The sequence below is a fragment of the Sceloporus undulatus genome, chromosome 3 (genome assembly GCF_019175285.1).
Source record: "Sceloporus undulatus isolate JIND9_A2432 ecotype Alabama chromosome 3, SceUnd_v1.1, whole genome shotgun sequence".
Taxonomy (NCBI): Eukaryota; Metazoa; Chordata; class Lepidosauria; order Squamata; family Phrynosomatidae; genus Sceloporus; species Sceloporus undulatus.
This window is the reverse complement of record NC_056524.1, coordinates 180,007,398-180,034,769: the sequence shown is the minus strand read 5'-3', so window position 1 is coordinate 180,034,769 and position 27,372 is coordinate 180,007,398. Positions and strand designations below refer to the sequence as shown.

The 27,372-nt window shown below is 39.3% G+C and overlaps 1 protein-coding gene across 6 annotated transcripts in view; it reads right to left on the bottom strand.

The window, feature by feature from the left end:
• HECTD2 (HECT domain E3 ubiquitin protein ligase 2) overlaps positions 1–27,372 on the bottom strand; it is a 71,761-nt gene that overhangs the window by 17,710 nt on the left and 26,679 nt on the right. For all 6 annotated transcript variants that reach the window (XM_042456664.1, XM_042456661.1, XM_042456665.1 and 3 more), the window contains 7 exons: positions 24,994–25,096; positions 24,185–24,274; positions 19,816–19,880; positions 17,470–17,515; positions 15,235–15,344; positions 8,320–8,468; positions 5,391–5,514 (listed from right to left, as the gene is read on the bottom strand). In XM_042456664.1, the coding sequence (XP_042312598.1) occupies positions 5,391–5,514; positions 8,320–8,468; positions 15,235–15,344; positions 17,470–17,515; positions 19,816–19,880; positions 24,185–24,274; positions 24,994–25,096 (687 nt within the window). The remainder of the gene's footprint in view (positions 1–5,390; positions 5,515–8,319; positions 8,469–15,234; positions 15,345–17,469; positions 17,516–19,815; positions 19,881–24,184; positions 24,275–24,993; positions 25,097–27,372) is intronic.

Below are 27,372 nucleotides of genomic sequence, written 5' to 3'. Positions count from 1 at the left end.
ACCTTGAGGAGGTGCCAACACCTCTCACACTCTGAAGCAGGAATTTGGAAAAGGGAAGGCAACACAATGTCCTGGTTTAACTGAAAAGACACAACGACTTTTGATAGGAAGGTAATGTCCAGTCTCAACACTGCCCTGTTGGGATGGAATTGTAGGTAAGTTTTGCCCACCTGCAAGGCATACAACTCACCAGTTCTCCTAGTAGTCACAATGGCAACTACAAAAGCAGTTTTCCAAGACAGAAAACAGAGGTCACAAGTTGCCAGAGCTGGCACAACACCAGGTCTAGAGCCATTTTGGGGTTGGGCCCAACCCAGGAGGGTGTAGAAGCCTGTAACTCTTCAAGAAGTTATTAACTATGGGGTGAACAAAACAAAACAAGAAGGCTTGCCCAATGACTGAAAATGTGCCGAGATGGCAGCCAGATAAGAACAAATTGAGGTCAAGGAAAGACCTCAATTTGATAAGGTGAGCAGGAAAGCTAGTACATATAAAATGTTGACATCAGATGGACAGTGAAAGCAGGAACTTGACAAACATTTTCCCACTTGTACTCATAGGACCTCCTGGTTGATGGCTGATTGACAGCATCAATGATATTCCTCATCGCAGCTGGAAGGATTCTCCATGCCAACAGGTGAAGGATGTCAAGGTTTGGGTGTCTGACATGGCCACTGTAAATGGTGAGAAGGTCTGATCTGCATGGCAACTGAAGACATCACCCTCAAGGCATGTGCAGAAGGTGGCTGAACCAATGTTGTCTTGGCCACCATTGAGCAATCAGGATGCACCTTGCTTGATCCTGACAAAGCTTGGCAATGACTCTAGTCAGCAGAGGGAATAGAGAGAAGGCATATATCTTGAGACCATGACAGTTGAAAAGGAAGCTCCTGCCCTGCCCTGATGTATCCTCAAGCAAAACTCTTGACACTGGATGTTGTGAACTGAAGCAAACAAGTCATAAGAGCAAATCCCAATGCTGGAAGATGGGCTTCAGAACCTTGGGATGGAGCATCTATTCATGGCTGGAGTGTGACTTCTGGCTGAGGGCATCCACAAAGACATTCTCCTCTCCGTGAAGATAGACAGCCAAGATCAAGATGCTCCTCTTTATGCACCAGTCCCAAATCTGAAGAGTGAGATGAAGGAGGATGCAAGATTGAGTACCACATTGCTTGTTCAAACAGTACATGACCATGGTATTGTTGTTCAGTACAGTCTGCCTTTCCCTTACACTGGGGATCTGTTCCAGACCTCCCCCCCCCCCAGCATAAGGGGAATTGTGGAATGGAGGAGAAGGCATTGGTGGAACAGTGGCTAGAGGCTCCAAAACATTCATGACGGAGAGTGGCGGCAGAGAAGGCATTGGTGGGACAGATGGAGGAATGGCAGCCAAAGTGTCATCAAACAGGAAGTCAAAGATGGTGCTTTGAACTGTCAGTAGAATTTTCTTCAGTTGTCCAGACTTAAATTTCTGACCCAGTCAAAGGCTTCTGTGTCGAGAAGGCAGCAAAATGGTAACTACCATCTTGATGAATTTTAAGACTGTCTTGAGAAGTGCATGTACTTGAAGCCGCCATACCTGGACCTGGAAGGAGGTTGTACCAAAGGTTAGAACCTGAACTTCCTCACTGTTGACCTCATTTTGTGGGTGTGCTCCAGCCTGAAGTTGGTCTTTGAACTGAACAGTCTGACATCATCGAAAGGAAAGTCTTCAATGACTGCATGGGCTTGGTCCGACATGTCAGGGATGATGGGAGTTGTGGCTCTTCACCTGGCCTGGAACTCACCACCTGGTTGTGCACCACGCTGACCAGTTTTGGCCAGTTGTTGTATCTTTGCAAGAGTTGCAGAGAACAGGCTGAAGACCCCGACAAACTCTCCAAGCCTTCTCACTCTTGCCTCCACAGAAGTCTTCACCCTTCTTCACCAGGGTCCTGCTGGTTCTTGTAGCTTCACCCAAGACACCAGACAACTCAGTAGTCTTATATAAAAGATCTACTTTATTCTACTATATACACAGCTCCAAACAATACTCAACTCCTCACTCTCCAATCCAACTACTCACAACTACAACCCACAAAATGCACTGGGATCTATAGTCATTATTATAGCCAAATCATGGTACCACCTACAGTGCTACCTCGGGTTACGAAATTAATTCGTTCCGCCGCGGCGTTCGTAACCCGATACATTTCGCAACCCGAAAAGGCTTTTCCGAAGCGCGGCTAGCGGCTGGAAAGCCGCTAGCCGCGCTTTGCATTTGAATTTCACGCCGATATTTTTTTCGTAACCCGAAAAAAATATCGTAACCCGGAACAGTTTTTTCCAATCTAAGTTTTTCGTATCCCGGAAATTTCGTAACGCGATCAATTCGTATCCCGGGGTACCACTGTACTGTGGTCTGTTTCCACCCAGTAGGCGTGTACATCATTCCCATTGGTTCTCCTTGTTCATCCCACAATTAATGATTTCATCATCTCAGCCTTGACCACTTAACAATTGTCAGGTGTGTCCAATTATCCACTATGCATTTCTTGTCCTTGGCACTCTGGACCTGTTAATTGTCTTACCATTCACACCTGTGTGGTTCTCCATTGGCTTCTGCTGAGTCACTCTGACTCTCACATACAAGTTTTATTTCTCTTACTGTATAACCCATGTGGCTTTTTCCTTAACACGACAGGCCTGAGGACTGAAGCCATACGTGCCAACAGAGAGTAACAGCCATAGCCTTCCCTCTATAAACAGCAACATGCCTACAGGTCATAATCTGATGATCTGCCAACTTCCAAGCCTCTGACTACAGGAGAGAAGCCATTCTATAGTTCTCATTAATAAAGCCTGGCCAGGAATGTAGTCATCTTCTCCCAGAGTAAATGGTTGTAGGCACCCATACATGACAGATAGTTTGAAATCTTGGGGATGAGAGCAGATGAGAAGTAGAACTTTCTCCCTATGGTATCAAGCTTCTTGCCTTTCTTATCCGCCAGAGTGGAGTGAAGACAGTGTGAAGTCTTGGACTTCATGCGCAGCATTAAACATTATAGAGTTCAATTTTGGATGCTAATCCAGAGGAGCAAGGATGAAATCATCCTGTTTGTACAAAGTCTCCAGCTTGCTTGATGCTGATGGGATTGAAAACATTGTTGACCATGACTTTCAAATCACTTGAGCATAATAATAAACAGGGATATGCAAATCAATGTCTGTCAAATTTTGTAAAAACTAGCTAATTATTTGGTGCTATAATTGGTGGCCTCTTCTTACCTACTCATAAGATTTGTTGAGGGACTTTCAATACAAAACATTCCAGATTCTCTTTTCAAAACAGAATAGAATACTACAGTTGACTTATGTTTTGACACAGAAGTAATGGTTACTAAAGCATAGCTATAGTAGAAACCATAGAACCTGATGAGATTTTTTTTTAAATGCAGGAAAATAGATGTTTTTGAAGAATATGCCAACATTTAATTGTGAATTTCCCTTCAAGATTCTTTGAGGTCAGTAGTCTTACTGAAAAAGGATGCAAAGGCCTAGAACCATGGTGGCAAACCTATGGTACACGTGCACTCTCTGGCATGTGAAGCCATTTTTGAGGGCATGTGGTGAGATGGGAAGGCGGAGGAAGAGTAGGAACAGCCATGCACCTGTTCCTCCTCTTCCCCCACCCTCCCGTGCTTTTAGCTACTTCTCCGGAGACAGCTAAAGGCCCAGGGCCTGGGAGGGCGGGGGGGAAGAAGAGGAACTCTTCTCTTTGCCATGCCAGGCCTTCACCTCTTCCTTCTCCAAGGAAGCAGCTGAAGGCCTGGGAGGGCAGGGGGAAGAGAAGGAACAGACACGCACCTGTTCCTCTTCTTCCCTCCCCCCTCCAGCTATCTCCGAGGAAGTCTCGCCCCCGAAAGTGCTGTCTCCCTCCCCCCCGGAAATCCCCCCCCCCCCAGCACCGCATAACACCTGATGCAGGAACGCATTTGAGTTTGGGTACTCAGTCTCTAAAAGGTTTTCCACCACCGGCCTAGAACAAATATATTATCCAAAGGAATATCAGGTCTCAACTTGTATCAGTAACTATGGTGGGATCAGAGAAATTAAAAAAGACCATACTCAAACTATGTAGTGATAATTCCCCAAGATATGGCTTCCTGGAATTTCCTTTGCACCTATTCTGCCTAACTACTTTAATGTAGTCTCTAGAAGTTGGAAAGGCTGTGTGCCATTCTCAGTTATTTCCTAGTTGGCTTTCTTCACATAATTTTTTAAAAAAAGTTTTAAGATGTAGCTTCAACTGTACTCAAGGACAGACCAAACCAAACTAGCCAACCAAAAACAAAACAAAGCAAAACCACAACAAATGCTGGTCTTGTGATTAAGCTTCTCATGTAGCAGAAAATGGGTGAGCATGGCCCTTGTCTCTTATTACAGAAACAGATCTTTCATGTTTGGACCGGTGTTATGCTCTTGAGGAAGAATGTTTTCCAACCATATTTTCTTGTTATGTAAAAAATATAGAATGCAAACAAGGTGCTGGGATAATGTGTAATTTTACCATCAATTATACACAACACACAATAAAACATAAGTTTTTCTTTGACAACTAAAGTGCAATTACTTCCTATAAAATGAAATAGGAACCTACTTTGGGAGGGACAATTTGCTACAATACAAAGGAAAAGGTCAGCAGTGAATAGCTAATAGTGTGTTAACAGCTGAATACAAAACCACTAATCATGCATTCAATGAAAGCAATATACCTGACATTAAAAAACCACTGAATATTTATCATGCAAGAGAAATACAACACATTAAGTGCATTTCAATTTTGGCAGCCTCAGAATACAAGAAACCCCAATAAATTACGACTTAAAAACTAGTTGGCAAAAATTCTTATTGTTCTAATTAAAGACAAATAGACAGTGCTTATATTTCTCGCAGAATCAAGTGAGTCTAGTAAGCACTAACTTTAATACTTCAAACAGTACATATTATAGTAAATGTAGATTAAAAACAGAATTGGCTGAGGTCTTCTCAGAGGTTCCTGTGAATGGACATACACATTGCTGAAAATATATGTCTGAGTAAGTACTACACTAAAGGCTCAAAAAGAAGTTGATATATATAACTGGATGAGTATTGTACTTTTTAATTGTTTTTAAAGAGTAATGAACTGCACCAAATTGATAATCTATCATAACCTATAATCTCTTGCAAGAGGCTTGTTCTGAAAAAAGTTACTTTTCAAAATACCTATAATTCAAAATGATGACATGAGTACAACAATAAATATTGGACAATTTTATGTGGAAGCAAACCATGAAAATATTGATAATCTCCCCCATTACATTTAGTAATCCCTCAATAGCACTAAATTCTCACATTTTTCTTACCTATGAGAATTTCCATAACATTGCCAATTATGATATTCTTCCATGAGATCAATATGATCTAATGTGGAATTATAGAAATCCGTATATGGAATAACAGGAGGGTTAACTAGACTATTTGAAGCATCTGCAAGACATATTCAAATAATGAGTTTTCAGAATGGTGCTTGACAATTAACTTTGTTTAGAGAAATGAAATTAAGATCTGTCAAAAAAAAAAGAAGAAATTAATAGTTTATGTTATATCATATTACTGGAAAAGACAAGACTTTTATTTGTATTATATCCATGTCCTTGGTGTTTTAAAATCAATGCAAGGAGCTAATTTACAGTTGGACATTTATTGGCTATTGTTGTTGAATTTCTGCATACAGCTACTCTAATATGCTTGGTATGCAAAGGGATCTTGTAGCACTTTTGTGACAAACTAAGAAAAAGACCTAAGCATATGACAGCTTATGCTAACAACGTCTTTCTTTCTCTTTCTTTGTTTCAAAGGTGCTACAAGATCCCTTTGCATACTGATCCACACTAACACGGCCTATCTTTGAATTTTACCACTATGTTTGCTATTCATTTTAGAACAAAAAGTGAAAGACCAGACACTATCCTAGCTCCTCCACATTTTTTGTCGTTAAGTTTGGCTGTCAGAGGGTATGTAGAAATGTATACTACAGTTCTGGATGTGTTCTTTACTTCAAATAATACCCATAGATCAAGATGTGTAACTTCTTTACTACAACAAGCAATTTCTGTCTGTAAAATAACTCTGTAAATCACGGAATATCAGACAATTCTTCTGTTATATGTTGGTCTAGAAATTATTTATTTAGATTCCCATGAGCAACTTGCTTTGAGAATCATGTGAGAAGGCAACCTTTTCTTCAGTATGTCAATTATATATGACCAGCTCAATTTTCATAAACCTTTCATGAACTATGGGAAAACATTTACATTTTTCCGTAAACAAACTGCATTTATGCTATAACACCCGTGGTCAAATATGAACAGCCTGCCACAGTCACTATCAGAAAAACTATCTCAGCCCATGGAATTGGAAATATGAGAGTTCAAACACCACAATGGATCCCCCTGCCAGAAAGAACACTCCCTGAGTTCCACAGCAGGAAGTGGGAGAGCAGGCATCTTTCACTGATTCCCACACCTGTGGATGAAAGCTCTCCAAGACTCCCTGTTCTTAACCTCTTTGCTCAGGTATTGCAGGCCCCGGCCTGTGTCCTGCCTAACTGAGTCTAACCATTTGGCATGTGGTCTTCCTCTCTTTCTACTGCTTTTCACTTTTCCTAACATCATTGCCTTTCTTAAGGATTAATTTTTCCCCAGGATGTGGCCAAATTCAGTCATCCTAGCTCCCAGAGATGGGTCAAGCTTGATTTATTCCAGAACCCATTTGTTTGTCTTTTTGGCTGTCCCCAGTATCCTCAGCCCTCTTCTCCAGTATTAATCCAGCCTTGGCACTTTCCTCCTTGACTGCCTTCAGTAATTGCTCCAAGTCTTTGTTTCTGCAAGTAGTACTGTGTTGTCTGCATCTTGGGTTGTTAACTGTTCCTTCCTCACATCTTCACTTTTCCTGCCTGAGTCTGAGCTTGTCCTTTATATTTACTGCATACAGGTTGAGTAAATAGGCAGCCTTGCCTGACCCCTTTGCTGACTGAGAACCATTCTGTGTTCTGTTCTGATGGCAGCATCATATCTATATCTAATCTATATCAATATTCAGTTATACATAATGTTCATAAACATGTTGTTGAGGCAGAAGGTATCAGCAATATAATATTTACCAAAAGTGTGGATTTTAGAAATGGGAAAAAGGAATGATTTTTTTTTAAAAAAAAAATCCAAATGCATGTGATAAATACATTTGATACAGGACTCATGACTGGCAGAGCTGTTGTGGATAATTCTAAGGAAGTCCTTTGAAATAATTTTTCACTTTTTAAAATTGTTTTAAATTCATTAAATTAATATCATGGTATGTTGTCCTGATATCCCATGATAACTACACTTGAGATAACTTTTTAAATAAACAAATATAGGTGCTGTACTGACCGGCGAAAGCGCCAGCCTGCATACGTACTAGGGTTGCGTCGGGGCGCTGTTTATATACGCCCTGCAACCCTAGTACGTAATTTGTACGTCAAAATGGCGGCACCCAGTACACATGGGCACTGCCATTTTGACGTGGCGGATGCTTAGCGTCTGCACGTCCCAGCACCATTGTGACACCGCAAATGCGCCATCAGTGCATTGCAGCGTCACAATGGCATAGCATAAAGAACCTGATTTTTAAGGGTTCTTTTTGCTCCACGGGGAAGCCCCGTGGTTTGGAGGCTGGGCCTTCCCAGTGGAACAAACTAGGGCAGCGGGAGACCGCCTGCTTTGGGCGGTCTGTATCCCGCCATATATTCCTAGGAGAAGAGACTGAGAGTCACACAAGGGAGATCAAAGAGATGAGAACAAGGGAACATGCTAATATCAGAACTTGGAAAGGCTGGGCATTCTGGTTGGGAATTCTGGGATTTCTAGTAAAAAAAAGTAACCTTTCCAAGCTCTGAGAAGTATATGTGAAGCCGAATGCTTTCATGGCCAGCATCCACAGTTTTTTGTGGGTTTTTCAGGCTATGTGGCCATGTTCTAGAAGAGTTTCTTCCTGACATTTCGCCAGCATCTGTGGCTGGCATCTGAAGATGCCAGCCACAGATGCTGGCGAAACGTCAGGAAGAAACTCTTCTAGAGCATGGGCGCATAGCCCGAAAAACCCACAAAAAACTCTGGGAAGTATAGATTGGACCTACTAGCTAGGTTACTGGCTGCAGATATTGAGATACTTTCTATAATAAAAAGTAACTCCAGTGAGATAAGCATCATAATAGAAGAAGAAACAAAAACTAATTGACCTGGGAAAACCTACTAAATAAAGACAAGACTTTGGCTGCTGATGGAATCCACCAGGTACACTTTTCCATAAGAGGTAACTCTTCAGGTTTTGCAGGAAACAGACGTAAGGAGATAAACTGGAGGAGCCTCTCTATCACCTGCTTGAATCTCTTCTGTGACATCCTAGAAGAAATAATCTGATGTTATTTTGTTTATTGCATGACATTCATAGAATATCATTGAAACTCACAATTCTTTCTGAACGTATTTAAAAGTTCAAAACATGCCAAAAAAAATTGTGCCACAGTCTCCATGAAGAATGAATATATCTCAAAATACTATTAAATGGTTAGCAATACAATAATTGCCATGGATTCTACATCCATGGATTTCCTCATCCATGGCTTGAAAATATCTCTCCCTCCAAATAATAATTCCAAAAAGCAAACTTTAATTTTATCATTTTTAAATAAGGGACAACATTTTAGTATGCCATTTTATATAATAAGACTTAAGCATCCACAGATTGTGGTATCAATAGGAAGTTCTGGAACCAAACCCCAGTGGATACCAAGGGCTCACTTGTCTCTTATGGGCCAGTTTGGAAGGACTATTATCAAAATGGTGTCAACAATATTGTTTAGACATGCTGTGCCGAAGAAATGCAGTAAAAATGCCACCACCACAGGAAGGGTGGCTTTTTTGCTGGCTCCAAAAGAAACGGCTTTCTGACACTTCTTTTGGAGCTGGCAAATCGCCGGATTGGGGCCATGGTGTGCAGCTGCAGCAGCCCCAATCCGGTCCTCAAAGGGGCGTCAGCAAGCCACTCCTTTGGAGCTGTCTGTTTAGCCCATAACTCATCCCAGTCCAACCTATTTCTGCTCAGAACTGCTTGCCCATTTTTTATTTAAAAACAAAGAGGTAAGATTTACAGAACTCTGCATGAAGTGGAATAAATATACACTGGACTATAAGTTGGCCACATGTATAAGGTGAGGGTAGATTCCAGGGCCAAAATTATGGATTTTGATATGACCCATGGATAAGTTGAAGGTAAAATATAGGAGCATGTAAGAAAGGATATAAAGGATAAAGCAAAGGAAAATGATGCCAAAGAAGTTACAAAATTAAGGAAGACAAAACTGTTTGTGCTTACCCTAAAGGCTGGATATATGAGGAGGCAACTACCATAAATGGTGGCTATGCAATGTGTGTGGTAGGTGACCAGTTACAGGTAGGGCTAAGAGAATGCACACATGTCAAAAAGGACAAAAAGGCAAAGCAAAGAAAATGGAGACTACAGGGTTCAACAAACAGCTCCTAAGGGACGGCTCCGTACCACCTCTTTCCTCATTGGATTGGTGCCATGGCAACCGCACGATGCGGCCCCAATCCGGCCTTTCCGTGGAGCAAACAGAAGCCACCACAGAAAGGGTGCCCTAGCCGTGGTGGTGGAGGCGGCTTTTCAGTGCTCTTTTGGCACAGCACATTTAAACACTGAGTTAATGGAGTGCCGTTATGCCTCTGTCATGCAGTTGGCTGCGCGTTATGATGCCAGTGTGGGGGCAGCCGGCATGCATACATCACGCCCCCACGTCGACGAATAATGCCAGTCTGTGGAGGCTCTACGGTAGCAGTGATTATAGCCTTTAATTTTTATGTGATAACTTTGCCTGATTTCAACCTAGGAAAGCTGACAAACAGATACAAATAGCTTATTCATAACCTTCAAAGCCTGATTCTTCTTGGCATTCCTTTGAGAGGAAGTGCCAAAGAGCTGCCACTGCTGCCATTTTCTTGCCTAAGCATTCCAAAAGGTCAGACGCGGCATTGTGGCAGAGAGAAAGGAACATTGGTTCTTACCTGTGAGATGTTCGTTTTCAGCGATGTAGGTGGAAATATCCTATAACGTGGGTTGATTCCATCTCTTGCCCCGAAATAGGCAGGAAAAACAGACTTGAAGGAGTTGCCACCAGAGGGAGCAACCCCCACCATCCATCAGTCAATATTACAGCCGAGGATAGAAAACAAACTCACAGAGCATTTAATGTAAATCTAAGTATAATCAATAGAAACTATCATAAAGTCAAACTAAAAATAACTAACAACCACCCTTGCACAGCCAAGGGAAACAGCCTCCTCAGTTCTGGGTGGGGAGGATATTTCCACCTACATCGCTGAAAACGAACATCTCACAGGTAAGAACCAATGTTCCTTTTTCCAGCGATGGAGGTGGAAACATCCTATAACGTGGGACTTACCAAAGCTACCCAACTAATGGGTGGGTGAACTGAGGCATATCACTTATGTGAGAACCACCAGATGTGTCTTCCAAAGGAAGCCTCTTTTGATTAAAGGCAACAACAGAGGTGGCATGTAAATGTGGAAGATGAAGACCATGTCATGTCTTAAATTTATCTTAGATGGATGTGATTGTTGGTAGTGCAGAGGAAGTAGCTGCACTGTAAATGGAGTGATCAACAACTGATCACAACAGAGATATCTCAATCTTCTTGTAGCATGTTACAATGCATCCAAGACGAGCCACAACTTTATCATAGCCTTGTTTTGATTGTGACAAAAAGATGTTGAAATCATTTCTTGAATCAAGTTATTAGAAATGTTGATTTTGTCATGAGTGACCTGGATTGGGTCAGTCATTTGGTGTATATGAACCCTTAATGTAAACGTGTCAATTTGAATCAGAATTGAGCTGTTAGTAGTTGTGGTTGAAAACAAACACTATTGGTTTTAATTGAAGCCAATTTATATTGTGGAGTAGAGATTGTTGGTCGTATTTTTTATTTATTCATTTTGCTTATTGGGAGTAACAAAATGACTAGCATCGCCCTAAGCTGGCCTCAACCATTATTTGGAACTCCATCAGGGGCCAAATCAGACAATCCTTCTCGATTGGCAGCAACAACCACAGTTCAAAGGGATTTGAACTTATTTGATATATGTCAGAACAAGTGATTTATCCGTAACATCTATTTTTGAAATAGCTAGAGGAACCACTTTAGGCTCCTCGTGTTCATGACAAATTATTAATTGAAGCAGATCAGGCACTGTAGGTGCGCCAGTAACACTAGCTCAGATAACTGAGAACAACCTACCTGCCTGAAGGTGTTCTTCATGGATCTTACCCTTTGTTTGGTCAGGTAGACTCTGGTCAGCAATGCGTCTACAACCACTCCAAAGTGTTGTAGCTTCTGAAATGGAACTAGGTTGTTCTTTTCATGAGTTAGCAGAAAACCATTTCTGGATAGGAAGGAAAGCACAACTCAACATCTGTTAGATCTTATGGAAGAGAAACAGATCTAATCAGGACATTATGATGTTATGGGTATACATGAAGATCTCACTGTTTTAATGTGTTCCTATCAGTGTAGTGAGTGTAACTGAAGAAAACAACAGACTGAATGGTAGAGTTTTGTATGGAAAAAGCTTTCCCTGGTAAGCAGTGTGTAGATAATTGTGATGAGGTAGGTGGATTGGGATGCAGAAACAACTACAGTGGTACCTCGGGATACGAAATACCCAGGTTACGAAATTTCCGGGATACGAAAAAATCCCATTGGAAATAATTGTTCCGGGTTACGAATGTTTTTTCGGGTTACGAAGAAAATTTTTGGTGCTTTTCGGCGCTTTTTCGCACGAAACGCGGCTTTTCCCCATTAGCGCCTATGGCAATTCGGCTTACGAAGGCTTTTCGGGTTACGAAAGCGGCCGCGGAACGAATTAATTTCGTAACCCGAGGGAGCAGTGTACAGCTAAGAACAGGGACACACAAAATCATGGAGCTGAAGTGCCTCCAGGGTTTTCTGGAGAATCTGTAGTCTGAACCTGTTTGTTTGTTTGTTTTTAATAAACCAGCTGACCAATTTTAGCTCTAGCACCACACTCTAAGTTTTGTTTTTGTTTGTTTTAAATGTAGAATTAAAGAAGATTGGAACAAGCCTCTTTGTTTTTATAGTTTTTTTTAATTGTCCCAATATTAATCAGATGTCTTTTGGCTTTTAGTATCAGCCAATGAATCTTTGCTTTCCAGTATCTTGAGGAAGCAATGAAATAGTGATGAGAATGGTATATGTATATGTGAGCAAATTTTTAGAGTTCAGAGGACCCATAGGTCTGCTGAATTTGTTATGAAGGATGAAAGAAAGACTGCAGTCTTCCTCCCACCCTTTAGCATCAATCAGCCAGGACTGAGGCTATTTGTGTCATTGTTTGACAAGATAGGTATTGTCACTTATATTGTTATTATAGGTTTAGGTGAAGCAGTACTTGGGACTGATGGAAGGTTGGTAAGTAAGCTCAGACCACTGTTTGTAAAACCTATTGTCTCTTGTAAAACAAGTATCATAACTGTATATATAGGGGAAAAAGGAGGATTGTCCCTGGTGAAGAGACCTCATTTTTTATTTTTATGTGAAAAAGCAAATGATTTTCCCTTATCATTAATTTTTTATCAATATTGGATCCAGTGATTGTTTAAAGAGTTTATCACCAATCACAATTATCAAAGTTGTTTAGAACAGGCATCCACATGCCAGCAGTTTTGTTTATGTTCACCTGATTATGAGGGATATCATAAAATCTTAGCCCACATAAGGTCGGCCCTTGAGAAATGATATAGTTGAAGCAGCCCTAATTGCCAAGGAGGATGCTGTTTATGACCATTTATCTGTTATTTTATCAGTGTATGTATATATACATGTATACTGTATATGTGTGTGAAAGAGAGGGGGAATGTGTGTCTCATCAAGCTTGAGTATAAATGGGAGAAACCCAGGGCTTATACTGAGTCATCCATTGGTTAGAATTGCAGTTTTGCTATTACCTGTCAAGGTAAATGATAATTAACAGACACCGAATTTAGGTGTAATGTGGCAGGTTTATCCCACTCTTAACTGATACCTTTGTGAAGACAGCTCTGAAGAGTGTCTCTAGGATTGAAGGCCCTGGTCTAAGAAAAGTCACCTTTGACTTGTGGCAAATCAAGACCGATTTCTTGTAGACTAGTTCGAGTGGAGGGGTGGCCTCGAAAATGTAATTTAAAAATCTTAACCATTGTGTAGTAACACTGCAAAATGGTCAGTCACAAAGATGGAGCAATCTTGATCTCTGGCTCTCCATTATCATATTTCGACAATACAGGAATCTTCATTTGAGGAATGTATTATAGAAAGGAACCCCCCCTCCTTTTTTTTTTTTAAAAATAAAAGATGGTAAGGTCTTTTTGTTATCCTTAGACTCAGCCAAGAGACTTTATTCTAAACAATTTGTCTCCAGTAAGAGGTGGAAATGTCAGATTTTGTTTGTAATGGACATCTATGTGTAAATTTCTTGGATCAAATCTGTTGTTGTAGTGGAACTAAACTAGTTGTGGTCTTGGATTGTATCAAATCACATTTAGGCTAGTGTCTCCTGAAATAGCCACTATCTTAAACCATTTCTTAAAGTTCTGGCAGAACTTTATTTTGACCTCAAGTGTTTTTTGTTTGTTTGTTTGTTTTTAACAAGTGCTGTGGGCCACACATAGCTCTAGAAAAAATGAAAACAGGAGAAACAACTTTCATTGAGCATAAACTATGGCAATCACAAGTGGGATCTGATGATTCCCATAACAAGTTGAGGTGAGCTGTAACTATATACACACACAGAGCTATTGGATTTGGTCTCACAATAACAATCTATGGAGGCCTTATGACCTTCATAAAATCTGTATGAAAATGGAATATTTGGTGTTGAAGGCCCAGGTTTGGAGGGGGGAGGAAAATCCTTCCCTTGAGGAAGATCAGGATTCTCCAGCTTTAATTGCACTGAGGTGTCATTAAACTCCAATATATTAATTATCTTATACAATAATACCATAAAAACAAATACAGTAATAATAAAAAAAATCATCAGACCCCAAAAGTCTAAGAGATTTCAGGAGCTACTGAAAGGCCCTCATTTTTATTTGTATTTATTATATATATATAATATATATATAATGGGGATGGTGACTGCGGTGTGGCGCCTTTTGGTTAAGGACAGGGAATATTCCCTCCTCCACCACGCCAATTACTTTCGGGATGTCCATCTCACTGCGCAGACCCCTTCCCGGAGTTGGAGATTGCAGTGGAGCGCATCTAGTCCAGGACAGAGGGATCTCCCTCCTCCGGCTGCACCTGGGCTTCAGCCAGACATGGCTGGGCAGTCTTCTTCTTCTTTAATGCTGGAGTTGGGCCTAGTTGCCTCACAGCCCAGCAGCTTCTGAACTGTCTCTCCCTGCCTGGCTTTGTCTCAGCCCTTAGAAAGTCAAAGGGATAGAGCAAGACTAAAGAAAACATAGCTGTTTTTGCAGGTAGTTGTCAAGGCAGGAGAGAACAGATTATGAATAGAGGAAGAATAGAAGAAATATTAGAAGAAATATTAAAGTCTTTAAGACAAAGAAGGAGAAAAGGAAAAACAAAGCCTACTTGGAGCGAGGCAGGAAAAAGACTGAGGGATGGAGGGGGTTGCTCCCTCTGGTGGCATTGACTCCTTCAACTCTGTTTTTCCTGCCTATTTCAGAGCAAGAGATAGAAACAACCCACGTTATAGGATGTTTCCACCTCCATCGCTGGAAAATAGAAGGGGTTGGGTTTTTTTTAGGGTCTCCTGGAATAGACTAAGCTCTCACCTTTCGCCACTCTGTTCAGAGAAGGGTATTGTCCCTTTTTTTGATAAGAGTTAAAGTCCAGTGCTTACATTGACCCGTGGATGAGTTGACCAAGGATTTTTGGATAAAATGTTTAATTAAAATTTCTAGATTTATACATGAGTATATATGTTATGCTGCTTTGCAGATTCTATTCTTCACAGTATTCCTTTCCCCCCAAATAAGAGTCAATTCCCCTCCCCTCCCTTCCCTACAATTATCATTTAAATTTGTCATCCTAGACAACAGAAAATACTTTACTTTTTAAACCAGTGAATTAGGAAGTGATGATCGCCTTCAGTTAAGGCAGCAATCTGTCTTAGCAAGTGAGCATAAATGACATACGTTGATGTGTTACTAAACAGAGGATTCTGAAAAAGATTAAAAACACTTTGTCAGTACAAAAATAAACTATGCCTTTCTAATGAAAATGTTATTACAAAAAATTTCATAATAAGCTTTTGGGATATAATAACTCCTACACAGCATAACAATTTTTGCTATACATGATTCTCATCTTATCGCTCAAAGCTTCCCCCTTCCCTTGCACAAAGAATTTTACTGAATTTCATGAGAATTCAATAGCCATGGGGGGAGTATCATGTAATAGTTGTTATGCTGCACTGCTGAGCTGCAACAAAGTCAGGACAGGACAAAGCACAAATCATATCGATTTAGAAGACAGAATAGGCACATTAATCCTATCCCTACAAACAACCATCACTGCCAAGCAAGAATAGATAATTATTTTTAATTTTTTTTTGCTTGTTTAAAAAACTAGCATTTCTTTTCTTCTCTCCCTCATTCTATTAATACAAAACAGGTGTAGGTGTAACTATACATATGCAAATAAAATACCACACAACATCTTACTTGTTGGTTCCATAAGTATATACCCATTTTATTCTAAAATGCTTGCATAAGCTGTGGTACAACCCACTGCTTCTTGGAGTCAAATAAGGGGTTGAATGCAGTGCCCCTATATACAGTTTGCATGCCACATAATCCCTGATTAAACAACCTCTTGCTGGAAGCCCTAGAGTTTATTGGAGAGCTTATCTAAACAAAAAGCTTCACAAAGACCAAGGAGCTATCAAAACAACTCCAGGATAAAGTTGGGCAGAACCATCAATCAGGGTTGGATTTAAAAAATATATCCCAAACTGTGAAGATAAAATCCATTATTACAAAATTGAAAGAATAGTGCTGAATTGTGTCTCCTCCTGGAGAAGGCCATCATAACTCAGTTAAGTGGGTAAGGACTAGTCAGATAAACAACCAAGAGAGCAATAGTAAGTCTGAAGGAGCAGGAGTGATTTGCAGTTGAAAAACTGTTCATGGGACAACTATCATCTAGACACTCCAAAAAAGAAGGGATTTATGGGGAAGTGGGAATTTTCAAAAATGCACAGGAAACATGCCAGAAAGGGTTGACAGGTCTGTTTAGACCAAACTAAACTTTGGGCCTTGCCCCAAACCCTATATTTGGTACAAAACCAGCAGTGCTCATTGTCCTGAGAAGACCATCCTCATGGTGAAGCATGGTGGTGGCAGTATCATGTGGTATCCCAGACTGGGAAACTTCCCACGACAAAGGGCAAGATGGAGGCAACTACAGGGCAACTCTAGAGGAATTTTTTTCTAAGTCTGTAAGGGATCAGGGACTGTGAAAGAATTTTATCCTCCAGCAGCTCAATGACTCCTAACTGCACACCCAAAGTAACACTAGAGTGGTTTACAAACAAGGACCTGAATATCTTAGAAAGGTCCAGTCTCAAAAACCAAACTTCTGCCTCATTGAGAACGTGTGAGAAGAGGCCCATTCACGAATGGTGCCATCCAACATGACAGAGCTGAAACCATTTTACTAAGAAGAACAGGCAAAAATTCACAGGATCCAATGTGCAAAGTTGATGGAGTCTTATCCGAGAAGACAGGCAGCGGGCATTTCTGCCAAAGGTGCAGGAATTGAATGCATATCTATACAGTGAAGGTAATAAACTTTGTATCTGATTTAAACCCTCCTTAATGATATGCCCAAGGGGGGGGGGTGGTATCTTGGGAATAAATAACAATTTAGGAGTTTGGTGAAAGTTAGTTACCTCTGATATATATCAGAAGATGCCTCTTTAGCTAAAATTTGAAAAAGACAGTGTAACAAGGTGTATTCAACCCAAGGTAAGCAAATTTGGAAGATATAGTACTCAATCAACTTACATATATAACATTCACCATTGTGTAAAGCAATAAGCTGCCTAACCCACAAATGAATATGCTTATGAGCACAGAGGCAATATGACTCAAAGAGAAAAAATGATCTGGCTTTTCTATTTATGATCTTATGTACTTCATAGCTGCTGTGCTGTTCTTTATAGAGGTACTATGAATAAGACCACCTTAGCAATTATTAAGAACAGTATAAATAAAACAAACTGCTGCATAAAAGCTTTGGATGACAAATATATTATAATAAGTAAACACACACATTTTACCTACCTGTAGAAGTATAAAATATGCTCTAAGATCATCTTTTGTTCGTGGTCTGAAAGCAAATTAATGAATATAAAAAGAAAGGTACAATTTAAGGGATCATATGCACACCATAAATACATTTGTAATTCCATATGTAATTCCAACTCCTTTTTCACCAGTCAGAATGAGTGTGGGCCAATCACAAAAGCTATACAGTATTTTTATTTATTTCCAGACTACATACAAGAACTTACTTCTGAAGAGATGATTGCTTCAAAATATTTAGCAAAATCGTTTACTGACTCAGAAAAATCAAAGAAAAATGTTTTGGTTGGTTAAATATAAATAATTAAGAATTTACTGGGTCAGATGTTTGCATGCAAGTTTAATGTTCATATGCATAAAGTCTATTGATATTAACATTATGACTACAAATTTAAATATGTGAGAAATACTGAAGTGGTCAGATCTTTTGAAAAAAGAATGTGGTAAATGCTAAAAGAGAATTAGATAGATTGGAGAGATGCCCAATTAATTTTCTGTATTTGTCTTCACTGTGGAAGATCAATAATGTCCAATGTAGAGTCTGACTTTTTTTTTTAAAGCAGCTGCACATTTTCATTGAGCTATCAACCACAACCTCAAGATCCTTCACTCAGGCTGCATCCGTACTGCAGAAATAATCCATTTTGACACCACTTCAACTGCCATGGCTCAATGCTATGAAATTCTGAGAACTGTAGTTTTGTGAGTCATTTAGCTTTCTCTATCAGAGAGCTCTGGTGCCACAACAAACTACAATTCCCAGAATTCCACAGAACTGAACTGTGACAGTTAAAGTGGTATCAAACTGGATTATTTCTGCAGTGTGGATGCAGCCTTAGTTACCTCCAGCTCAGAGCTTGATCACTGTATGCATGAAGTTGGAATTTATTTATTTTTTTACACCAGTATGTGCAACTCAACTTTGCTTACACTGAATCTCATTTGCCATTTTAATACTCTTTCTCCCTGTATGGGGAAAAATCTTTTTGAAGCTCTTCATAATCAGTTTCTGTGATCATTACACTAAATAATATTGTGTCATTAGCAAACCTGGTCACTTCACAACTCACCCCTGTGCATAAAATGAATGTTCAGAGGCTATTTACTCTGTCTAGGAGCTTCTTTTCTGAAGAACATTAAAACAGAATTACCCACTCACAGTAGTTGATAATACTATTTTAATTTCTTAATTTAAAAAAACCCAAGAGAGTCAGTGCCATTATGTAATACAAAAATATCTTAATTATAATCAAGCACAGAAAAAAACACAATGGAATTTACTGATAAATTACAGTTGATTTTCACACTGCACTCTCTGTTTGAAGATTTGTTTTGAGGCTCTTTTCTGTCCTTCGCTGCAAGGCTGCCACAGGTAAGAAATTTCTCAATCACTGCTCAGGCAGTTGGGGTTTCAGAATCCATGTTTGGTTCTGCCATGATATATTTTGTTTGTGGGAGGGGTTTCTGTATTGCAATGTATTTGGCTGTGTGATCCTGTGTAGATGGGGAGATATCTTGTATTGTGTGTAAGGAAAGAGCATGTCTTGGATGGAGGATGGGCTGATATAAGCAATGTAACATCAAAGCCTGGGCTGCTTGGTAATGCTGTCTGCTTCTGCAAAGAGATGGAATGTAGGGGAGGTTTTTTCTTATCTTTAAAGAACTGTAGACTGTTAGAGCTTAGGAATGGCAAGTAGGAAGGGCAGGTGGGTGATAAGAAACCATTAGAGCAGGTGGGGATGAAGGTTTGTGCGTCAATATGTGGGGGGAGGAGGAGTTTTGATACTGTTTTAATATTATGTTGGGGTCTGGAACTGGTTAGATTCAAATTAAACACTTTGCCAGTGACTTCTCTCTTAGTGTCTTCTTTTGTTTTTTCACCACAGCAATGTCTTTGCATTGAGAATTGAGCTGGCTGGTTGTGACATGCTGTTCCTAGGATGACTGGCTGCAATGCGAACAGCAATCAGGCAGCTGTCTGGGCAGTGACTGAAAAGCCTCTCACCTGGACTGGTCTTTGCCGTAAGGCCAGCATGGGCAAGAGGCTTCTTGGTTCCTGCTCAGCCAGCTGCTCAGTTGCTGCTCCCAGGGTGACCAAGTGCAAAGGGAGCAGCAACTTACTGTTTGCAAACCTTTTTGTAACTTGTCTCCATATAAATATATACACCAGATGAGAATACGTTCTTCTTGTTGATAAAAAGTGAAATTTGGCTGTATGATTTTAAATTGTTGTTTGTGTTACATGTTAAACACTTTTCAGAATTTCATTCCAACAGAAACTTTAAAAATTACTGGCATGGTAAAACATATGTAAAAGCTAGTTACCCTTTCCATTCCTGTAATAATCCATTAATTACTCCTTTAAGGATACATTTCTGGATATCTTGAGGCTAGAGCAAATGGAGAAAGAAAAATTTGCAGTAAACTGTGGCTGGATCATGATTTAAAAAAAAATTAATGTGATTCAAAAATTCAGAGGAAACCTTAATTCCCCCCGCCAAGCCATTCATGTTTTCCTTAAATCTCCTCATAGTCTCATTTCTAAAAATCTGCATTTCTCCCCACATCTTCAATCTAAATTTCTCCACTATCATATTGCTTAATTTCCTTTTCAGATTTAGTGGAATAATAAGAGGTACACATTTGATGTTAGTTCTTGTCCAGATGTAGAGCCAAGCAATGTCATTCCTGGTCACCCATGCTTCTGCGATGGCGTGTGAACAACAGCAACATACAATCTTTACCCTCCCCCCATTTGTGGAGCATGATCAAGGCATTCTGTGCCCATATCCAACATGTGAATAGAGAAAAACATAGTGGCTGGAAGAGAGGGACTAAAAGATAGCTTTGATCCTGCTACTCCAAAGTTTATTCTACACACTTGGGTGAAAACTGGCATTACATGGATTGATTTCAAAATGGCTATAGTACAGTATTTTCCAGCATATAAGGTGACTGGGAGTATAAAACAACCCAAAACTTTTCCAGTTAAAATATAGAGTTTGGGATATACTCGCCATATAAGACTACCCCTCTTCCAACGAACAACAAATAAAAATTAAAAAAAATGAGATTTGATTTCAATATGGTAATTTTAATTCAAATGCTTATGACATGCAGGTACTTAACAGGAAAACTTGTTGTATACAAAGCCTGCTTGGAATGGTCAGCTCTCCCTGCCTACCCAGCCCTCCCTGTCTCCAAGACTATCAGAGCGGTAGTGCAAACACGGCTCTTTTTCCATACCTCAGGCGTCCGCCCTTCACTTACACCTTCCCGGTGAGACACCCCCTCACCTCGTCATCAGGACCACGTTAAGTCATTTCTTTCCATGAGTGGATTTTCTTCTACCATACTTGTACAGTGCTACCCTTGCTGCTTTCATATGGTCACCGCATACGGTGGGGATGTAGCCACAGCCATTTTTTAACTCCCCCCACAATATGCGGCAACTGCAGATTCTCCCAGTCTGGCTTGGAAGTTTCAGCACTTGCCCTATAAGACAACACCTGGTGTATAAGACGACCCCTGACTTTTGAGAAGATTTTCCTGGGTTAAAAAGTTATCTTATATGCCAGAAAATACAGTATTTGGAATTTCATTACACATTTCTTTAACTTTCTATCTAAAATTCTTTGTTCATAAGACATACAGAGCTTTTCAGGCAGTTATTAACACTTAAAAATCTGTGTCCAGACTCATAAAAATAGATTTGAAAATGCTGCATTTTTGCATCCACCTGTCAGAAGTACATTGCTTCTCTCTTGGCAATCTGTATTTTAAGAGCTGACTTTCTGAAGGCAATTCTAAAGACAAGGTTTTACTGGTGACCAGTGGAGGCTGCTTTCAATCACTTATCATTGTTATGAACTCCAACTAAAATTGGCTTTAGCATTATGAATAATCTTAAATAGATAAATAAAATAAGATGTGATATTTACAATCAATCCTACTCCTCCTCTTTGTAACTGGCACAGTGACAATCAAACTTAATCATATGTGATTTATTTTCTTAGACTATTTCTCAGGAAAAAAGGAGGACAAAGAGGTGGTGGAGGAGAGATAATCAAGAGAATAAAGAATAACAACAACCTTATACAGTTGGCTTGCCCTATCAGACAACTTCTCATTTGTGGTTTTGGCCATCCACAGATTACCACACCCCTTATTATTCCATGGTCAGAATGTGAACATGCACATGCTGAAGAATGTGTTCACATCACCATCACTGAATAACATGAGGTGTGATCAGCTATGTTTTTTGGCATCTGTGGTAGCACCCAAAACTGAGCCCCTGCCGATATGGAGGGCCCATTGTACATATACATTAATTTAAATAAAAATCATGCTAAATCTTTTTGGATTGAAGGACACTAGTAATTCCTAAAGGTCCAACTAAAGTTCTTGATTGATGGCTTCAGAAAACAGTGTCTAGAATTCTGCAGCTGTCAGTCAGAACCAGACTTCGGCTATACTCACAAACCTTCCAGATAACCAGGAGCATTCAGGTTAAAGATCAAACTGCATGTTTTGTACAAACACATGTAACTGTTGCTCAACTGTGTTCTTAAATATGCATTTGGGAACAATTCAGTGGACATTATTTGGAGTAGAGAAAATAGTGGCCATGAAAAGAAATTACTGTAGTCATTCTTGAAAATAATTTTCAAGGTGAAAAGGGGCTATTAGCTATTCTTGCATGTATTTGCATGCACTAACCATCAGCAGAAAGAATGTTTCTAAAACAGAATGACTATATTTGCAAATTCATACTGCGGTTATCCTTATCTTGTTTCCACCTTGACAGCTTGTACGGAAGTGAATAAACATGTTCTGGCAAAAAAAGAAAAGGAGAAGATTGACAACTGATAGGAATTAACTGGAAGGAACCTACGCAGTTGTTGCCAGACAGAATAAAAACACAAAATAACTCACTATTTAATACTAATGAAGTGCAACAGATTAGACAGACCAGGAAACTCTTGTGTTGATGTAGCCTAGAAAAGGTTTCACAATTTATGCCAAGAAAGTGTTGGTAATAAAATGATTTTAGTAGACTGAGGCCCAAAACCCACAGGCAAAATGACACAGCTTCAGGCCACGTTGGGGATATGCTGTATACATGACACCCCAAGAATGACTACAGTAATGCGCCTGAAGCTGCTCCAAAGCTGCATCATTTACAAAGAGCTGGGCCAAGAAGGAACAGATAAAATCCACTCCTTTTAGCAGCCCGGTTCAGGACTGTGGTGGTCGCCACAACTGGGACCAGGCACATGCAGTTACCATGGTCCATGCAAGAATGGCCTATCTGTTTTGAGCCTTAGTAAAGACCAGTTCCTGTATCCAATGACTAGGAACAATTTATTCTGATACTCATCCTCCATGAAATATCAATATTTTATCACAACCACACAAAGGGGGCCAGAACAGGCTGTTCTGTAGCCTGAGTTCTATCTGCAATCTGTGTATCAGCTGAAGCAGTTTCAATTACATAAACCTTTTAAATGGGTTTAAATAATGTAATATATATAAACACTATTATTCTAAAGTAAACAAGCCTGTTGGAATCATGAAAACAAATGGGCTACAGTTCAAAGAAATTATGTAAATCTCTGTGCAAGACACCAACTTTTAAAATACAGCTTTAGCTGACATCTATAGTTTTCTTGACTTGGTCAACTGAGTATGCTGGCATCCTCCTTGACCTATGAGTACTTTTGCAGACTACAGTGGTACCTCGGGATACGAAATACCCAGGTTACGAAATTTTCGGGATACGAAAAAATCCCATAGGGAATTATTGTTTCGGGTTACGAATGTTTTTTCGGGTTACGAAAAAACTTTTGGTGCTTTTTTCGGCTTTTTCGCACGGAATCGCGGCTTTTCCCCATTAGCGCCTATGGCAATTCGGCTTACGAAGGCTTTTCGGGTTACGAAAGCGGCCGCGTTACGAATTAATTTCGTAACCCGAGGCACCACTGTACAATATACATCCCTCCTGAGTATCTATTATCAAGGTTAAAAACAAAACAAACACTCTTGTAGTATTTGGAGATTTGATTCCTTTTGTATTCTCTCTGTTCCACCGCAATTCTGATATAGGCGGCGTCTGCACTATAAAAATTATCCAGTTTGACACAGCTTTAACTGTGATGATTCGGTGCTATCAAATTCTGGGATTTGTAGTTTTGTGACACATTTACCCTTCTCTGTCAGAGAGCTCTGGTGCTACAAATCCTAGGATTCTAGAGAAAGGTAGTCATGACAGCTAAAGTGGTGTCAAATTGGATTATTTCTGCAGTGTGGATGCAGCCATAGTATCTAAAATAAATTTGTTTTCTTCTGCCTCAGCTAAACCTGAATATCTTAACACTTATTGATATATAAAAATTGGAAATATTTAAGAATGTTTTACTTTTTAAAGTTTGCTATAATAATGTTGGGACTCTTAACTCCTTTTCAGGACTACCCCAACTCATAATAATAATAAAATATTTATTTATATCCCACCTCTTCCCTTTTGGGGAATGAGGCAGGTAACAACAGAAGTTAATACAAAAAATATATGTGTACAACAAATTAGTATTATGATGTTGTTGTAACTGCATTATAATGAGTATATATTTTAAATGAATGCATCTGTGTAACTGATATACAAGAGGCAAAGAAGTCACACTGTCATTTTACTTACTGCACTGAGTAAGGTGTCATAAACCTCATTCACAAATTTAGTATCCACGCCACAATCATCAATGGAATTAAAAGGAACATCCATGCATTTCTGCAAAGTAAGATAATACATTAAAGAACAAAGATCTGCAACAGCAGATGCATTTTGAATTTTCTCTTCATATTTTTAGTGATACATGATGCCAGCAGCAGTCACCCTGTGGAGGTGCATGCCAATAAATGGGCCATACTAATAGAATAAGATTTTGCTGAGACTGAGCAGTTACTCGTAAGTTAAGTTCATTTTTTAAGTCAACTGACACCACTGTTGTACATAGCAATGATCATGTGTACAAGAGGGTGATTTAAATCACTCCCTCATCTGCTGAAAAGAAAAGTGATGATGGCAGCTCTGAAAATGCTAATCTTCTATTTGGTAGTGTGGGTGCAATGCCAATACTGTTTTCCCTCTTATGTGTAATTCAGGTGCATGTTGTTTTCTTGCAAAAAAATTCTTCAGGACGGAAGCATCTGAGGGGTTTCATTTATCCACTGATAGGACTAATGCAAAATCTCATAAGAAGTGCTTAAGTTACACACACAATACATAAAACTGGTGCAAACTGTATTTTCTCATACAGAACCAGATGTTTAGGAAATACGCTTTTTAAAAAATATCCAGTTTTCTTTACTTCATCTAACTTCTGGTTTCTGGTTGTTCAGACTTAATTAATGCATATACCAACACATACTGTATTCGCATTATTGCTATTAACTGTTTAACCCATGAATGAAAGAAGGAGGGTGAAAGTTAATATATATATCTTTTACCTTAAATGCAGTATTGATTTCCAAAAAAGAATCAAATGTTGTTGAATAAAAATCATACACTGTTTTCCATTCTCCTGTTAATTTAGCTTTTTCTATGTCTTCCCTAAATAGAAGATATAAAACACATCCAATTATATAGTACTGGAACATTTGACACAGAGTTCAACACATTTCAGACATCCAGAAATACAAAATACTAATTAGTATCCAATACTTATAGTCCCATGGAGTTGATTTCTTTTGCTAAAGTTTTAAAACTCTAAATAATATTAAAATATGCATAATTACATTTGAATAAACAGTCTGCATAAAGAGACTTAAATTCAAATATTTTTGGTTAACTTTTGGTTAAGGATTAATTGTGAAATAAAGGATAAAACTGAGGCTAGGATCCAAAGAACTGCACAACTGATCAAACATCTATATATCATCTATCTATTTGTGGGGAATTTTTATTTCTAGAATAAGCATTTTCTATGCCATGCAGCAAAATGTTTTTGTTACTGAGGAAAATTTCACAGGATATTTGTGATTTGACATAAACCCCCAAGCAAGGCTGTGGACATATAGCAAAACTAAGCTATATGAAAGCTGATTTGGAAACATTGGCTTCCTGTTGCCTAATTTATAAGGATTTTATTTAGAAAGCAGAAAGGACATTTATGATTGCTCTGTGGAAAGAGCTGGGGTTGGCAGTTCTGAAAAGGAATGAAAGACAGTTCTGGAATTTGATCTCAATATCAGTCTAGACAGGGGCTTACATCCCACATAAGGTGCTTATATTTCAGCTAATATTTATTATACTTACTTTAGCAATATTTGTTAAAGTGATGTGGATAATAGAACAAGACATTCTAATCATTTGTTAATGGCATTACCAGAATGGCTTCCAGTCTGTTCATGAACTGAGCAAACTCATATATGCTCTATCAACAGATAAAGCATCTGGGAAGGATAATTCCATCAAAGGTCTACAATAAGCTCTGAATTGTGGCTGCCCCTGCTAGCAAAACTATTTTCCCATATGAACTCTCCAGAAATTTTCTATGGGTGGTGTACGCAAAGCATAATCTTCCCAGTTTATAAGAAAGGACCATCAAAATTATCAGGCCAATTAGTTTATTGGGTATTAGCTAAGATTTACAACCACTTTCTTCTCTAGAAGCTGCTAAGTAGGATGGAGGAAAACAATATTCTTCATCAGTAACAAGCTGGGTTTAGGGAGGGCCACTGCACAATGAATCAGCCTTTTGTGTTACATCATTTGATGCATAAATATATCAGTGGTCCTTCCAGTGGCTTTTTGCTGCATCTACTCGCTTCTCAGCTTTTGATATAATCAATGGGAATACAGTTGGCCCTTGCTAACCTTGGGGGATCTGTTCCGGAACAAAAATCCGTGGATGCTCAAGCTCGTGTTGTCCCCAATAGTGGCATGTGCACATGGCTTTGCTGTTATTGCGAACAGCCTCTGTTGTCTTGTGGTAGCACATGCATGCAGGGGACTTAATGGCGGAGAAATCACATGCATGCAGTGCCGTTGGGAACAATGCGGACTTGCCAGCCAAGGATGCTTGAATCCAGGGATTACAAGTCCGCAGATACGGAGGGCCAACTGTAGTTTGTGAGGTAAACTTGACAGGACTAATATAGATTAAAGGCTGTGTCTCCTAATCCAGGAGTTATACACTAATAGAATTATGAAGGTAAGGACCAACACAAATGGAAAGTTGATTGAGGAACTTCATACAACAAAAGGAATCAGACAAAGCTGCTTGTTAGCATCCTTCCTGTTTAATCGTTATATTAATAATATTGTAACTAAATCAAATTGCCCTAATTATTTCCTTCCCTGAAAAGGGAATTGTAACATGGCAAGCCTGATATATGCAGATGACATTGTATTATTTATCCATGAATAAAATTGGGCTGAAGAGAAAACTAAGTAAATGAGTCTAGTCATATAGAACAACTTAGAATAAACTATGCTAAATCAAAGGTGGCAAATGATCACCTAAATTTAATTGTAATTTAGGAGAAAATAAGATAGACCAGGTCCCCTCTTTTAACTGTTTGGGAGTATATTTTAATAAAAAAAATTCTTGGATGACTCAGCTGCAAAACATCAAAACAACACAGAAGTCAGAAGGTGCCATGCTGATTTTTTTTTTCTATTCTAGAGACAGCAGGCTGGTAATTCCAACACTGAAAGTGTTTTTAGGGAAAGTGATTGCTGAAATGCAGTATCCCTGGGGACTCCAGCTGCATTCCTCAGGACAGACAGGTATTGTATCTGCAAAAGCTAGCATGGAGAAGGCAATCCTTTGGTATTATAAGAGGGTCTTGGATATGTCAGAGAACCATCTCCCTAAGTTTTGT